General features: G+C 44.7%; 1 protein-coding gene across 1 annotated transcript in view; it reads left to right on the forward strand.

Moving 5' to 3' along the window:
* The first annotated feature begins 2,264 nt into the window (after positions 1-2,264).
* Anxa3 (annexin A3) overlaps positions 2,265-15,185 on the forward strand; it is a 54,648-nt gene continuing 41,727 nt past the window's right edge. Inside the window, exons 1-2 of the mRNA XM_005068132.4 lie at positions 2,265-2,435; positions 5,775-5,827. Coding sequence (XP_005068189.1) covers positions 5,813-5,827 — 15 coding nt within the window. The 5' untranslated portion in view covers positions 2,265-2,435; positions 5,775-5,812. The remainder of the gene's footprint in view (positions 2,436-5,774; positions 5,828-15,185) is intronic.

Here is a 15,185-nt window from a genome sequence, read left to right on the forward strand (position 1 = left end):
TGAGCTCACATACTACTATACACATAAGCATACACACGTACACTATCTGAGTTCAAATGCCATTGCACACACACAAACATACATACACATATCAGAGCTCACATGCCATTGCACACACACACCCCATCTGAGCTCACATGCCACTAAATACACACACACATACACACTCACAAATATGCATGCATAGGCACATACACATAAATAATTGTACAAAATAAAAATTAAGAGTTAATAAATGGTGTTATATAGTATTACTACACCAATATTTGGAAACAGTATAAGATCATATTTGGGAATTGGCTATCACTATGCTCCAGTGTGGTTCTTTTTCAAATTTTTATTTAAATTAAAAGCAATCTTATTTTACATACCAACCCTAGTTCCCTCTCCCTCCCATCTTCCCATTCCCCCTATCCCATACCTCTTCTACTCCCTAGGGAGGGTGAAGCCTCCCATGGGGGACCATCAAAGACTGTCACATCATTTGAGGCAGGACCTAGGCCCTCCCCTGTGTATCTGTGCTGAGAGAGTATCCCTCCATACCCAGTGTGGTTCTTGATTCAGTCCTGCACAGGGGTAGAGTAACACTAGTGCTCCATCTATTGCTGACCACGTCCACTAACTTGGATCATGAGTAAATCACCTTCCCACTCAACTTGTCTAAGCTTGCTTCTTCTGTACATTCTTTACGTTTTGTTTTGTTGCTGTTGGTGGTGGTGATGCAGTTGTTGACAGTGGTCATGGTGTGTGCATGTGTGTATTTGTTGTGTGTGTCTGAGCATGCAGAGACCAGAGCAGTGTGTCTTCCCATGTTGACTTCTGCCTTATTTCCTCGGCACAGAGTCTCCCTCAAAACTAGGAGGTTTGGCCAGGCAGCTTCCGGAGTCTTACCAAAACACAGAGTCATGCCAAACTTTAAGTGGGTTCTGGGGATTCAAACTCAGGACCTTGTGCTTGTATCACAAATGTTTTTACCCTGAGTATTTCCCCTAGATCCCTCTTCTGCAAGCTCTAATAAAAAATGTGCTAGAAACAGCTTAAAGTAAAAGAGTGAATGTAACCCATTGTCTTCACTGTCTGATAAATGGTAGCTTCTTCCTCTGCCTTCTTCCACAAACAACTACTCTGATTTTCCAGCATTAAGTGGATGTCTTAGGGCAGAGGTTCTCAACCTTTGGGTCCAGACCCCCTTGGGGATCAAACGACCCTTTCATAGGGGTCACCTAGGACCACCAGAAAACACAAATATTTGCATTATGAGTTATAACAGTAGCAAAATTATAGTTATGAAGTAGCTACGAAAATAGTTTTATGGTTAGGGGTCATCACAACATGAGGAACTGTATCAAGGGACCACAGCTTCAGGAAGGTTGAGAATCACGTCTTGGGGTCTTTATTAGCCATTAATAATGGCATAAAGCACCATTACCAAAAGCAACTAGCAGAGTTTCAACTTAAACTTCCACAGCACACTCCATCACTGAGGGGGAGAAGGCAGGACACTAGACAGGAACTGACACAAATTCCTTGAAGGAATGCTAATTCCTATCTTGCTCTCCATGACTCTCTCAATTTTACAAGCATCCGGGACCTCAAGCCCAGGGGTAGCACCACCCACAATGGACTGGCACTCCCTCCTCAGTCACTAGTTAAGAAAATGCCCTAAATGCTTGCCTGCAGAAACCCCGTCTTATGATGGTTCCTCCCTCACAGATGACTCTAGCTTGTGTCGTGTTGACATAATACTGACTATCATAGTGTGACGTTAATTGTTATCCTCGTTGACTTAGTGTGATTCCGAATGCCTTTAAAATACCGTGGTCCCATGTCGAGTTCCCCACCCCCGACTCCCCAAGCTCTAATACCCAGCCTGGAGTCAACAGGCTTACTGTAAGGACTCTCCAGACTCAGGCACTCAACATCTAGCTCTGCTATTCTTTCTGTGTGACGTGACCTCCCTTGCCTCAGTGCCTCCTTTCTTGTAAAACGGGGATTAGAGTGTAATAACGGCAGGCATCTGCCTTGTAGCATGGCTATTATGCAGGGTTTAGAACGCTGCCTGGCACGCTGCCCTCTAGGTAGAATAAGTTAAGTGTTACTTGGTAAGTACCTGTGAGGTACTCTGAATCTAAGATGTCTAGAAAACGAGCCAAACGCTGAAGAGATAGAAAAATAAGAAATAAAAAAAAAGCGGAGAAAGGAGTTTGGATGGGGGGGGGCGGGGATGAGGGGGGCGTGGTGGGTCAAGACTGGAGCGCAGCTTCCCGGGCCTCTCGCTGGCCAGGCCTGGGCGGTCGGTGAGTGGAGGCAGGAGGAGGGGCTGCGGAAGGGCGCGGTCACTGTCTCGGTCACCATCCAGACCAGCCCGGGAGCCACAGCGGAGCGCACACCTTCCCTCAGCTTCTCTCTCGGGTTCGCGGCCACTGCGCCTAAGGGTAAGTTTCCCACCCTCGCCCTGCTGCGCCCACGGACAGCGGATCCCCGCCTTGTCCGGGATGTCCGCGAGCGCAGCTAGGTCCCCGCTCTGTCCCCTCCCTGTCCCTCCCCCAGGTCCACTTCCCTTCTGTCTGAATGGAGGAGACTGAACCCGGGAGCGAAAGGGTGGTGATAGGGGAAGTTGCCAGACTCCGGGTCTTGGCGGCCCAAGCCCCCATCCAGGGGATCCAGACATGTCGCCAGGGCCCCTAGTCCGGGCTTGGGAACCTTTAAAAGAAGGTGGGGAAGGGACAGGCCTCGGTGCCTCTGCTCAGAGTTGTGGGTTGAGAATTTTATCCCCGCCCATCCTATGAGCTCATTTCCCCCCTTACTTGTGAAGTTTATATTATTTTTATTTTTTGGAGCTAGGAGAAAGGTGAATTAGGGTATTGGACACCGAGAGTTGGGGAAATTCGGTTTTCCCTGAAAAGACAGTTTTCTGTGATTGCAACAGCAGTCTTTCCCTAGACATGAATCACCACCAGGTCGCTTGAGTCAGCAGGTGAGGGATCCAGGTATGCAATTGTAAATGACCATATATAGAAGTTCTGGGTCCCTGGAGCCCCTCTGCTGATAAGAAGTTGGGCAAGCGGCAAAATTCTTCCCTGGGAGATGTGTTCAAGGGAAAGGTTTCTTCAGTTTCTACTCTTCATAAACATTATAAAAAAATAAACTAAAAGGTTATTCTGTGAAGAATTGTTACTGGCTTTTCTGCAGGTGGAAGATTTCAGACTGTCCAGAAAGGTAATTTTAAACTATAAAGCAAGTTAGAACCCTGTTCCCAGAGCGGTTTGTGTTGAGAAATCTGTAGACAGATCGAGAGAAGTACAAGGAAATTATGTAGCCTCTGTAACGCTTTCAGGAAGGATGTGTTTAAAGTTCTATTTTAGGTCATTTGGCCTCGACTGTGGAGTAATCCTTTACTTTTTAAAAAGCTTCAAAGGTGGCTCAGTAATACTTCTTAGTAATTTCCAGATGATATTGGATCAATAAACATCACATCTGTTGGGTCAGGGACTGCAGGGCACTGGTATTAACAGTTCATTTTTGGAATCTGGGTGCCCTGGTTCAGTAGGATCAACCCATAGCTGTGTGGTGGGAATTTTGTCATAGCTCCTTGTCATAGCCAGTGTTTTCCTAGGCAAAGTGGAGATGCTACTATTAATGATGCCTCCCTAGCCCACTGGGTTATGCCGAGGCTTATGTTTAAATAAAGACTTGAATGAGTTTTTGTCCCCATATGCACCAGTGGCTGAACATTGCCCAAATTCCCCCTTTGTGGCACTCACGTTCTAATATGTTTCCTGTTACCTGGAACGTAGCAAAAACACAAGATGCTGGCTGACATTGTAAAACACAAGATGCTGGCTGACATTGTAACGGATCCTTTTTTAGCTCTAGCAACAAACAGCCTTCTCTCTGTTTACACGTGAGGAAATCCTAACTCCAACTACTGTTTCACATTAAGAGATGTGTTAGCCTTTTGTCAGTGTGACAAACACCCGAGAGAGAAACAATTTAGTGGGAGGAAAGGTGTCTTTTAGCTCATGGTTTTAGTTCAGTTCTGCTCAACTGACTCCATTACTAAGCATCCTAGATGAGACAGGACATACTGGTAGCAGGGGCAGAGGAGGCCCACCTCATGGCAATCAAGAAACAGTAGGAGAGTGTGGCACCAGGGGACAACAGAGGACTGTAAGGCATGCTGTCATGGACCTACTCCCTTGAGGGAGTCTAACCCCTTAAGTTTCCATCACTTCCAGAACACCCATTGAATTATGAAGCCATCAGTGGGTTGAACTACTGCTGAGTTAGAGTGACCAATCCCGATCCAATTGTCCATGAAACTTCCCTTCTCTGAACACTGCTACATTCAGGACCAAAATGGAAACTCCTGTTCTGTGTGACACCAAGAAGCAATTTCATATCATGCCCACTGTCTACTCTATGGAGAGAGACAAAGGGTTAGACTCTAACCAGAGAGCTGACTGTGTAAGGTACAAAGAATGGGCAACATCAAAGGCTAAATATTTCCAGGGACTATTGATGTGATTTCCTGTTGAACTTTGTCCTTGAGCTGCCACTGAATTTTTAGAATACTTTGTTACCAGGAAGGGTGGGGGCAGCTTGTATTTCTAAGTCAACCCTGGAGTCAGGCCAGCAAGCCTGAGCAATGTCTACTATGTGTGCCTGGGCCCAAGGGAGTGGCCTTTTTCATGTCTGTACCTACTTGGGACTAGCCTGGCTTTCTCAAAGAGTAGAGATGGATATTTATAGCAGGCTGCGGCTTGGACCTTGAAAAATCTACAGACAAGGAATCAGCCCAAAGCCAGCTGGGATTATCTTAGGAAGTTGAGGAACGATTTCTTGGGTTTCTGTTTATGTCCCCTACCCCACTACGATGTCAACTTGTCCAGGTTAAAACAGATCAGTGTGAGACACAGTTCTTCTGGCTTTGTTGTTGTCATTTTGATATGTGATGTCCTTGTGTGGACCAGGTGACCAGGTGACCCTTCTGCCTCAGCCTCTCATAGGCAGACATGGACACTGCCCAACTACTAAATTTAAACAAGTAAAAATAGACTTTCCAGAAAGTACTCCTATAAGACATGGAGAGCTGAATTTTTCTTGTCTTGGCGTCCTCAAAGGTCCAGGTCCAACACAACCCCCTTAGATGTTGCAAGACCAAGGGAAGGGATGGTAAGGGAAGACACCCAAGGCCCTCCCTCTGAGTACCACACTATTGAAATGGTGGTCTTCAAAGACTTAACATTTACCCCGAAGTCTCATGCTGGGGGAAGGAAAGGGAAGCCAGACAACTTGTCTCCCAGGAAGAGATTTAACAAAGTTTTGACAACTTACAGGACAAACTGGAGCCAAGACAGTAAAGACAGGCCCCTACCTTAATCGGGCTGTACTGTTTAACTGAGCATGCTTCCTGCCCTGCCCCGCCCCCGTGTCAATACCCTGAAGGCAAACATGGGATTTTTTTTCCCAACAGGCCACTCTGAGTACATCTCCTTTCTCTAATGTTCACTGTTGTTGTCTCTTTCTCATTGGTATACTGAGGACCGGTGGGCAAACCTGAAGGACTCTGCTAATATTCTGAATTTGGGAAGTGCCTAGTAAAAGCTTGCCCAGGGAATGGGTTTCCCCGAGGTCAGATTCACACCCTCTTCCAAAGAAGTTTCTATTGACTGCCGATATCCGCTTTCTGGATTAAACATTAGGAGTTGGACTGAAAATGTTGTGTTCTGAGTCACAACACAGCTCATTTGGTTCGGTACTTTCTTTTATAGGTTACTGTGATTTCATCTTGAGAAAAAGGTGGACCATCATGACATCTATCTGGGTGAGTAAAAGAGCTGAGCCTCCACAACATGGTAGCTTATGCGAGTCACAGAAAATCAAACTACCAGGAAAAAAAAGTGAAAGTTGATTAACTCTCTCTCTCTCTCTCTCTCTCTCTCTCTCTCTCTCTCTCTCTCTCTCTCTCTCTCTCTCTCTCTCGTCATATATATGACAAACGTTAGAGACTATCTAAAAATAATAAATTATAAAAGAATATATTATAAGCCAGTATGGTGGCATATGTCTGTAATTCTAGAACTCAGAAAGTTAAGTCAGGGAGAGGTCAAGTTTGAGGATAGACTGAGCTGTGTAGGGAGAATCTATCTAAAAAGGACTAGTGGTGGAAATGTCCTAGAGGGCTGGAGTCGTGGTTCAATAGTGCCCTTGCGTGGTTCAATGGTGCACTTGCGTGGTTCAATAGTGCCCTTGCATGATGACGACTGCACTTTGGTTCCCAAAACCCACACCAGGCTGGTTACAGTCGCCCACAGCTTCGGCCTCATGGGATCCAACACCCCAGCCTCTAAGGACACCTGTTCTTATGTACATACAACTACCCCCACCACTAACTTACCCCCCACACACAGGTAAACAGTTTTTAAAGGTATTATTGGGCTCCATACTTGGCAAAGAGGTCTTAACAAAGAATAACTTTAGTGTATAACTCAACATGTATAACAATAAAGATGACATTTACTATCAGACAAGGAAAGATAGTTTCTTCCGTTAGTAAAATTAGAGAGACTTCTAGCTCATTGGGGGGAAAGTGACTCTATCTCCATCTCCCTCCTTATGTTAAAATAAACTTTAGATGTATGAAATATAGAAATGAGGGGCTGGTTAGTAAAGTGTTTGTGCTGGCAAGCCCCAGGTCCTGTGAGAGATCCTGTGTCAAAAAAATAAGGCGAGCGGCTCCTGAGGAATGACACCAGATGTTCTGTGTCCTTCCTCCGCATGTACCTGCACACACATGTACACAGCATTGAGCATGTACTCACACCTACACACACACACACACACACATACACACTACATAAATAAATACATTCGCACACATATATAAACAAAGGAAATAAAATTCAAGTGAATCTTTTAGAATTAATATGGTATGGGGAATTGCAACCATAAGCCTATAATGCAAAAACCTAAAAAAAGTTTATCTGTTTATGTATAAATTTGTAATGTGGCAGCAACATAGTAAGTAGATCCAGAAGAAAACCTCCAGGGAGAGACATTTGTGGAACATCAGACAAGAGATTTATTTCAATAACATACAAATGACTTGAATACAGCCATTTGTAGAAATGAGCTCAGTAGGAAATTGTATATTACAAAGTAGCACACGAAAAAAGTTATAAGTGTCCAGGCCACATGTAGACACACCTCTCAGAACAACAACAATAACAAAAAACCACCTAGCACAATAAGGAACTGTTTTCTTCCTAAGAACTAGGTAACTGGAAAAGAATAGCAAGACAAAGTTGTGCACTCAACAGAAACTCTCAAACTGTTCTGTTCTTAGGACACGATGTTATACTTTTGCATAGTATTTGGGTCAACATCTGTCCACGTTAAATGTTTGTGTCCTTTACCTCAGTAGTTCTGCTTCTCATTGTGTATCATAAATGTGAATAAGGTTGGAAAATGTGGGCAACAGCATGTTTGCATATATTATTGAAAATATTCAGACAATGTAAATGAACATCTAATAGCTAAAACTGCTCATTTTTTATTTGCAGCCATTTTAATGTAATCATCAAAAAGAATGTGGGGAAAATATTTGCCTCTATGGAATGACATTAGAAACTGTACCAAAGTGTGTTACTCAATGAAAAACTCAGGTGACAGGAATAGTATATACAGAGAGAGGCTCTGCACGAGAGAAAGGGCGCGAAAGAGATCTGCAGTGCTGCTGACAACTCCCTAGGTGGCATCTGGGGCAGCTGGCTCTTTCCACTGTGTCTCCCTTGAAGCCATGGCCACACATTTTTATGAGTTGAGAAGCAGAAAGAAAAGCATGCAGAGGTGTGGCACGCCCTTGAGAGGGCCAGTGCAGGGGGCAGGGAGTGTGCTATGCATCGGTCAAGAAGCTAACATTGTCTCTTTCCATATCTGAACGCCAGCCCTTCCGACTTTAAGTGTCTCTAACAGAGTCAAAGTCCAGCAAAAAGAGGCTTCTCAAAGTGCTAGCCCTGGTCCACTAGAAAACTGACATGGGATTCGCTGGTTGGCGTTAGACATGGAGTATGCAGGGAGACTGTTGTAGTCAGTCATACAAATGACTATAAACTGAGAACGTAAACCATATAGCTGGATATGTTCCTCCATGGTACAGTGCTAAGGCTCTAGGTTCCATCCTCGGGACTGCATAATTAAATTCGGAATGTTTGCTGCGTGTGGCCACACAAAACCTGTAATCCTAGCATTTGGGAGGTGGGTCAGGAGTTCAAGGTCATTCTCTGCTACTTAGAAAATTCAAGACAGCTTGGGGTACTTAATGCCATGCCCACCAAACACACACACACACACACACACACACACACACACACACACACACACACCTGTCAAATCTTTTTAATTATCCCATAGTTCTATCTGCAATATGATTCTCATGGCAGCAAGTTTTTCAATAGCTAAAAAGTAAAAGCAACACAATGTGTACTGTATGTACAGTATAGAGCATCATCCTTAAAATGGAAGGGATCTTAAAAATGGGTGAAGCTTGAGCATGCTCAGCTAGTAAAAATGAGACAGTCACGAGAAGATAAACATTGCATAATTCCTCTTACGTAAGGTATCTAAAGAAATACACAGAGAGCTGTGGTTTCCAGGAGCACAGGAGAGCATGAGGACATTGTTGTTAGGTCAGTATGGAATTTGTGTTCTGCGAAATGATACGGGTCTGGAATTGCTTCAGAACAATATGAATATACTCACTATTTCCGCAAATTCATATTTACGGGCTTAATATTCTTATACATGTGTTCACACATATGCACATGTGTGTAAGTGCTTGTGAACATGCGAGCATATGTGTGAGGGCTGTAATCCAGGGTGCAGTAAAGAAACCTTGGAAGTGGCCGCTTCATGATTAGGAGGAAGGTTTTGATTGCAGGCGAGAGAGAGAGAACAGCCAGATGCATCTGGGAACAGCCAGAGCAGAGAGCAGACGTTGTCACGGCCAGGGCTATGGGGCTATCGTGGGAGAAGTGAGACTAGCAGGCGCAGGGGAAAACCTTCCAGGAACTGGTGTCCGGGAAGAGGAAAGTCCCACAGTGGGGCGGGAGTAGGGGGAGTGAGAGGGCCAGGAGGCTAGCAATAAAGACGGCAGATGTCTGGCTTATGTCTCATGCTCCTGACTTGAGACAAAGGCCTGGCATGCTTTTTACAGCTAGCAGGGTTCCCCTCTGGCTCACTTGATCCCAGATGGCCAAATAAGGTTCAAGGCAGATCCCGAGTCATGACCGTGTTTACCTGAAACGGTGGGCCTATCAGCCTCCTATCTTTACCTGACCAACCCAAAACTAAGGAAAGGATCTCTTCCCTGGCCACCAAAACCACTTAAAGCCTCCAGCCCTCCACCCCCCCACCTCTCTCTGTGCATGTGAGAGAGTACATGTACTCACATGCACGTACCTCCCCCCCCCCCACATGCTCTTCTACCTCTATAATAAAGTCTGTTACCTGTTATTGTCTGTTGTGTCTGCAATTTCCCTGCCTTTTAAATATACAGTAAGGACCCCTGTCTCTGACTCATAGCACTGGGATCGCAGACACATCCTGCTCCTCATGGCCTGCACACCTGTGCTGAGGATTGGAACCTAATCCCTTGTGCTCACAGAGCAAGCACTTCACTGACTAGGCTTCCTCCCAGCCCTCTGGGTTTGTATTCTTACCAGAAAGTTCTGTTATGACACAGATTTGCTGCCCTAGTCACACACGGACCAGCACTGTGGTACTGGGTTGTTGCAAGCAAAAAGTAATCTTTGTTGCGTGGTTGACTGATGAGGACTTTGGGAGTTGCCTCCACTTGGCTGTAGCAGGGAACCTCGCAGGAAGGGAGAGGGAGGCATCTGCTCTTAGTTGGATGGTGCTCTTGGGGTTGTATGACACAAGCAGAAACGGGCATCACACTACTTCCTGAGTCACGGTTCTCTAGGGGAAGGTCCTGTGCTGCACTGGAGGCTTGGGGATTCTTAACTTATGACATCAAAAGGTCATTCACTGGACAACCTACTTCTGCACAAATCCATTGTTACAAAGTTGATTCCAAGCTGCTCTCAAGAGGATTCCAGGTGCATTACATGAAACACAACTTAAGAACTTTGTTATTTATGGAATTTGTATTCAAGGCTGCAGCTGAGTTCATTCTCGGTGTTTTTCTTTTCCACAAAAGCAAATACACACCCAAGTACAAATCCATGATCCGGTCCACCCATTCCTGTACATCGGTAGGTCAGTTTGAGGTCACCAGTGTGTGGTTAGTTTATTGTAACTAACTCAGGATTAAAAGAGAAACTTGGAGAGTATGAGAAAGGCAGGGAGCCTCCCATCCTGGAGCCTGGTTGGAGTCTTCACCAGACCAAAGTCACAAATTCTAGCACAACATTGGCTGTGAAGATTGCCTCTGTAGAAACACATTTTTAAATAGAGCTCTTTCAAGTAAAAATATTAAAATATGAGTCTGCTATGCTTAAGAACTAAGTGTATGACATTTGAATCTTTCTCTTTTCCTAGTGAGAACTCCCAATTTTCTGGGAATCTCAAAAACAAGACTGTGGACTTGGTTCCAGTAAAAAGTCTTATCTTACTTATACAGCCTGTGTGGCCCATGGCTCTGCCTCATTATCTGGAATCCTATTGAATAGCTCACTTACAAAAGAGGACAGAATGAACAACTCTTGAGCTATAAGGACTGTCTATGTAAAAGGCTACTCCCACACTTGAATACATACTACCCTTCTCCAACACACCTCTTTCTCCCTAATGCCCATGGTTGAGTCAGGCTTCCTGCCCGCTCATCCCAAAGTTCTTTGCTGTGGCACAGTCAGGAAGCTGGCCTCACCTGAGGTCTATGGATGAACTCCTCAGCTTGTGTCTCTGGGTCCTGCCCTCATGGCCTCTGGCAGAATAAGGTCAAGGAAGAATTCTTGGGCGCTTTTCAGTACGTTCCTCTGAGAAAGGATGGCTGGATTCTCCATTTTCTAGCTGACGGTGTTGAAATTCTGCCACTGTTTTGGATAAATAATCTCTGTTGCCTCATTATGTCTTTTGTTCTGGAGTTTTAAGTCTTTGTTTATTCTGTCCCCTGTCTAAGGGCCTGATATCTGTTTGCACTCCTGGACCTCAGAGTTCCTTGCTGTGTGTTGCCTCGCAAGTAGAATTGCTGATAACAAAACGTTTTAAAAAATACTTCTTTTGTTTTTATTTGTGTGTATGTGCATGTGTCTCTGTGTGTATGCACATGTGTGCAGGCGCCTTGGGAGGCCAGAGGTGTTTGAGCAGAGGAGCTGGGGTTTCAGGAGGTTGTGAACTTCCTGATATGGTGTTAGGAGTCATGGAGCCATCTCTCCAGTTCTCCGGGTTGTAACTTCCTATTTAGACACACTGACAGGGCCTGGGGAGGTGGCTCAGTGGCCAAGTGCACTGGCTGCTCCTCTAGAGGACCTGGGTTCAATTCCCAGTACCTACGCGTGGTGGTGGATCATAACTGTCTCTTGTGAATTTTTCTGGCCTCTGTAGACATACACATGATACGTAGACACATATGCAGATGAAACACCCAAGCACATAAAATAAATCACAGTAATTTAAAAAAGTCATAATATGTATGTCTGTGTCTATGTAGCTCTATGCCCCTCCCCCATGGGAGCAGAGCATACTGCCCTGCCTGCATGTTAGAGTCTCCACCAACAGGGAAGCTCCCCTGAGCCTCAGTGGTCAGAGTTTGAACTGGGCACGACGGATTAAATTATTACCTTGTTATTATATCATTGAGTTCAATATCTGGACTCCTTTCTTTCCCAAGAGATGGTGCTGACTCCAACCCCAGCCCTCTGAATTTCGTAGTCTTTCTGGCGACCAGCTCCCATCCTGAAACTGTCAAAGGACTGGTGATGAGTTACTCCAGTCATAGAACAAAGGCATTCCTGACACTCAGGAAATTCCAGGGGTTTTCAAACTATTTGCCGAGAACCAGGACAAAGCCAAATGTATCCTCCTTAAACCACTGTGCAACTCATGTTGCTGCTCTGAGTTTGCAAAACCGCACCTGCCTTCCTTTCTTAATGAAATTATAGTGACACTGACATGAATGGCACCATCTTAATGCCAATTAGAAGCTTTGATTATAAATTATATCTTTAATCACTAGGAAAATGGGAACTAGATGGATACAATGAAGACTGGTGAAATGAAACATTCTGAACATGGGATTCCAGTAAATGAAGACCATACCTTTGGTGACAGAGATGTATGTAGCTCAAAGATAGAGTACTTGCCTGTTATGCACAAGGCCTTGCTCTCCAAGACCATAAGGAAAGGTGTGTGTGTGTGTGTGTGTGTGTGTGTGTGTGTGTGTAGAGGGGATCTGCAGTGGTGAAAATGTTGAGGAATGCTACAAGCATCGATCTTCAGATAAGCCAAACTCACCTGTGACCATGTGCTCCTGGGGACAGTTAGACGGTGGCTGCCCTTCCCCGTCTGACCTTTCCCTTCTTTGCTGAGGACTTGGTTGATACTGTTTGACAGATGAGGACGACAGTGAATAAACCTGGTAAATGAGAGGCAAAGGGGAAAGAATTAGATTCAATTAGAATCCAGGAACATCGACACACGAAGGTGTGATTTCATGCTCTTGAAAGCCTATTGCTTAGATGCAGAATCGGGGGAAAGTGTTGAAGTCCCATGTAAGTATTAATATATGTGTTAGTACATCATGTGTTATTGCACACATGCTGTGATATGTAAGATTAATGCCTGGGTCTCACGTGAGGTAGAAGAGGGCAGAAGGCTCTCGTCTGCCCCTACCTGTTGTCGCATCTGGGCTCCTTTCATGTTCATCTCTCTGCATGATGACGGAGTGCCTCACCTGAACCTTGGAAACACGTTCAAGTAGTAGTGACAACCTCTTCAAACAGGGTTAAAAAAAGATAAAGTCTGCCTTTGTAGAATTTTGGCAAGGAACTCTGAACCATCTGGGAGTATCATCTGATAATTCTCAAAAAAAAAAAGTGAGACCTAAGAAAGACAAAAAAAATGTTTTATTACATTGTGTGTGTGTCATTTTGCTTCTATTTCTGTCTCTCTGTGTCTGTCTGTCTGTCTGTCTATCAGGGCATGTATAAAAGTCAGAGGACAAATTGCAAGAATTCAGGAAGGGACAAGTCCAAAATCAGGATGTCATCATGGCCACCTTCCTTCTGAAACTTGCAGGGGATTCTGACCTTGCCTCTCATGCTTCCTGCAGTTTGCAGCTGTAGAGAAGTGACAATGTCCTCACAAATTAATGGTGGGAGCTGCCACCTGTTTGAAAGCCAGACTAACAATATGAAACTAAACGGAAGTTGACGAGCATGCATATGTCATGCATTCAAGGAGACATCTAGAGCATCAGTAAGTGACTCTCAGAGAAGCCTCTGAATTTTATCTCATCTAGCATCTTCAGTGATGAGTACGTTTTGAGAAAAGTGACAAGACAGGGGAAAAAAGGACTTGGGTCTCTGCAGATAACAATTTGGGGCAGGGAGGCAGATGACTATAGACAAAGTCTACTTAGTGATGCTAGACTGCTTAAATTCCCCAGATCCAGCTCCAGGCTGATAAGGGTCTTGAACTAGTTGAATGGTTAATCTTTGTTCTCCAGCGGAGAGCGCAAGGCAGGACACCTTTTGTCTCTGACATCAATATCCTTTTTGGGGGGCTGCTGAGAAGCTGTGCTGAGAGCTCAGTTGTATACCTTTCTTTTTGTCCTCGGTTCCTCCATCCTTCCTCTGTGGAGGAGGCATGTGTCTGGTCTTTCATATTGGCAAACTTTGGTTGTTCCTTGGTTGATACCTTCATTGTCATACCACGTTTCCCTCAAATTACCTTGGTCTTTGCAGAAATATCTTCTTACAAAACACTAGTCACATTGCATCAGAGGCCTATGCCTAAGCACTTTATCTCAACCATTGACATTGGGGGGTGACCTTGCATCCAGTCGTGGTTATATTCATTGGGCTGCTGGTTAGGTCTTTGGCATAGGGACAATGCAGTCCGGGTCACACTGCCTGCCTCGTGAGACTCTATTTTATTTCAGGGCCTCTTCTAGGATACTTCCTTTGGTTTTTGAAGACCCTTTCTAATGGGAAGAATTGAACAGAAAGCCTTGCACTTTACAGGTTTGAGCTGCTCTATTTTTGCAGTCGGCTCCATTTCCCCAGTGTCACAATGCTTCATGACCTAGCACAGCATCTTGACATTGTACACAGAGAGTGATCATTTCTCCCTGGCTCTCTGAGAGCCCTTGCTTCCTAGGGTTTCCTCTGAGGCTTAATTTTTGGACCTGGCTTTTATGGGACTTTATGAAATGATGTGTGATGTGGCTGTGCCTCACTTTAGAATGTGCTTGAAGCTGCTGCCGTCTTTCCTCTGGAGCATCGGGCTCTTTATAACTTGGTATCAACAGAGTTGGCACCCTGTGTTTCTCTTTTATTCATCCCTTGAATACAAAGGTTCAATTTATTGCAAGCCTGGTAACCATTCTGTGAAGAAACAGGTGAAGCCATGTTTAGTGAGACAAGGACAGATTGGCCTGCCAAGGTAACAGCAGACAACGCCCTGAGGCCAGTTTGGCCATGTCTGGCTTCAGGGCACCATGCTCTGTGGCTTGCCAAGGGATCGTTTTAGATAAGCAAGGAGAATTCTACTGGCATCAGGTAGAATGACAGGAGGTGTTAGTCTAGACTAGTAACTTGAAGAAAAGAATAATGGGATGGACTAGTCTCTGGGTGTGTGAACTTGGGCAAGCCTCTTAAGCATCTCTGTCATCACCCAGGCTTAGGATTTCAGTGTCTGCTTTATGTTTTTTGTGGGGGGCTAGCACAGTTCCAGGCACACAGCAGCTAACTGTCCTTCCTTTTTATAAAGAATTCCTATTACTTTCTTACTTTATTCTTTTTGTTACTTTATTTCTCAATGGGTTTCAGCATCATTTTCCTTTTGAGAGTGTCTAAAGGTCATGTCCGAGAAAAGGGAAGAAGCTAAGCGTGCATAGGAAAGTAGATGGAATTCTGATCAAGCATGATTTTGAAAAATGGCTCTTGCTGAGTTCTCATGGGATGTTCCACTTTAGCACTGACTGTTAGATACTAGGAAAA

The sequence above is a fragment of the Mesocricetus auratus genome, unplaced genomic scaffold (assembly GCF_017639785.1).
Source record: "Mesocricetus auratus isolate SY011 unplaced genomic scaffold, BCM_Maur_2.0 Super-Scaffold_100006, whole genome shotgun sequence".
In the NCBI taxonomy this organism is placed as follows: domain Eukaryota; kingdom Metazoa; phylum Chordata; class Mammalia; order Rodentia; family Cricetidae; genus Mesocricetus; species Mesocricetus auratus.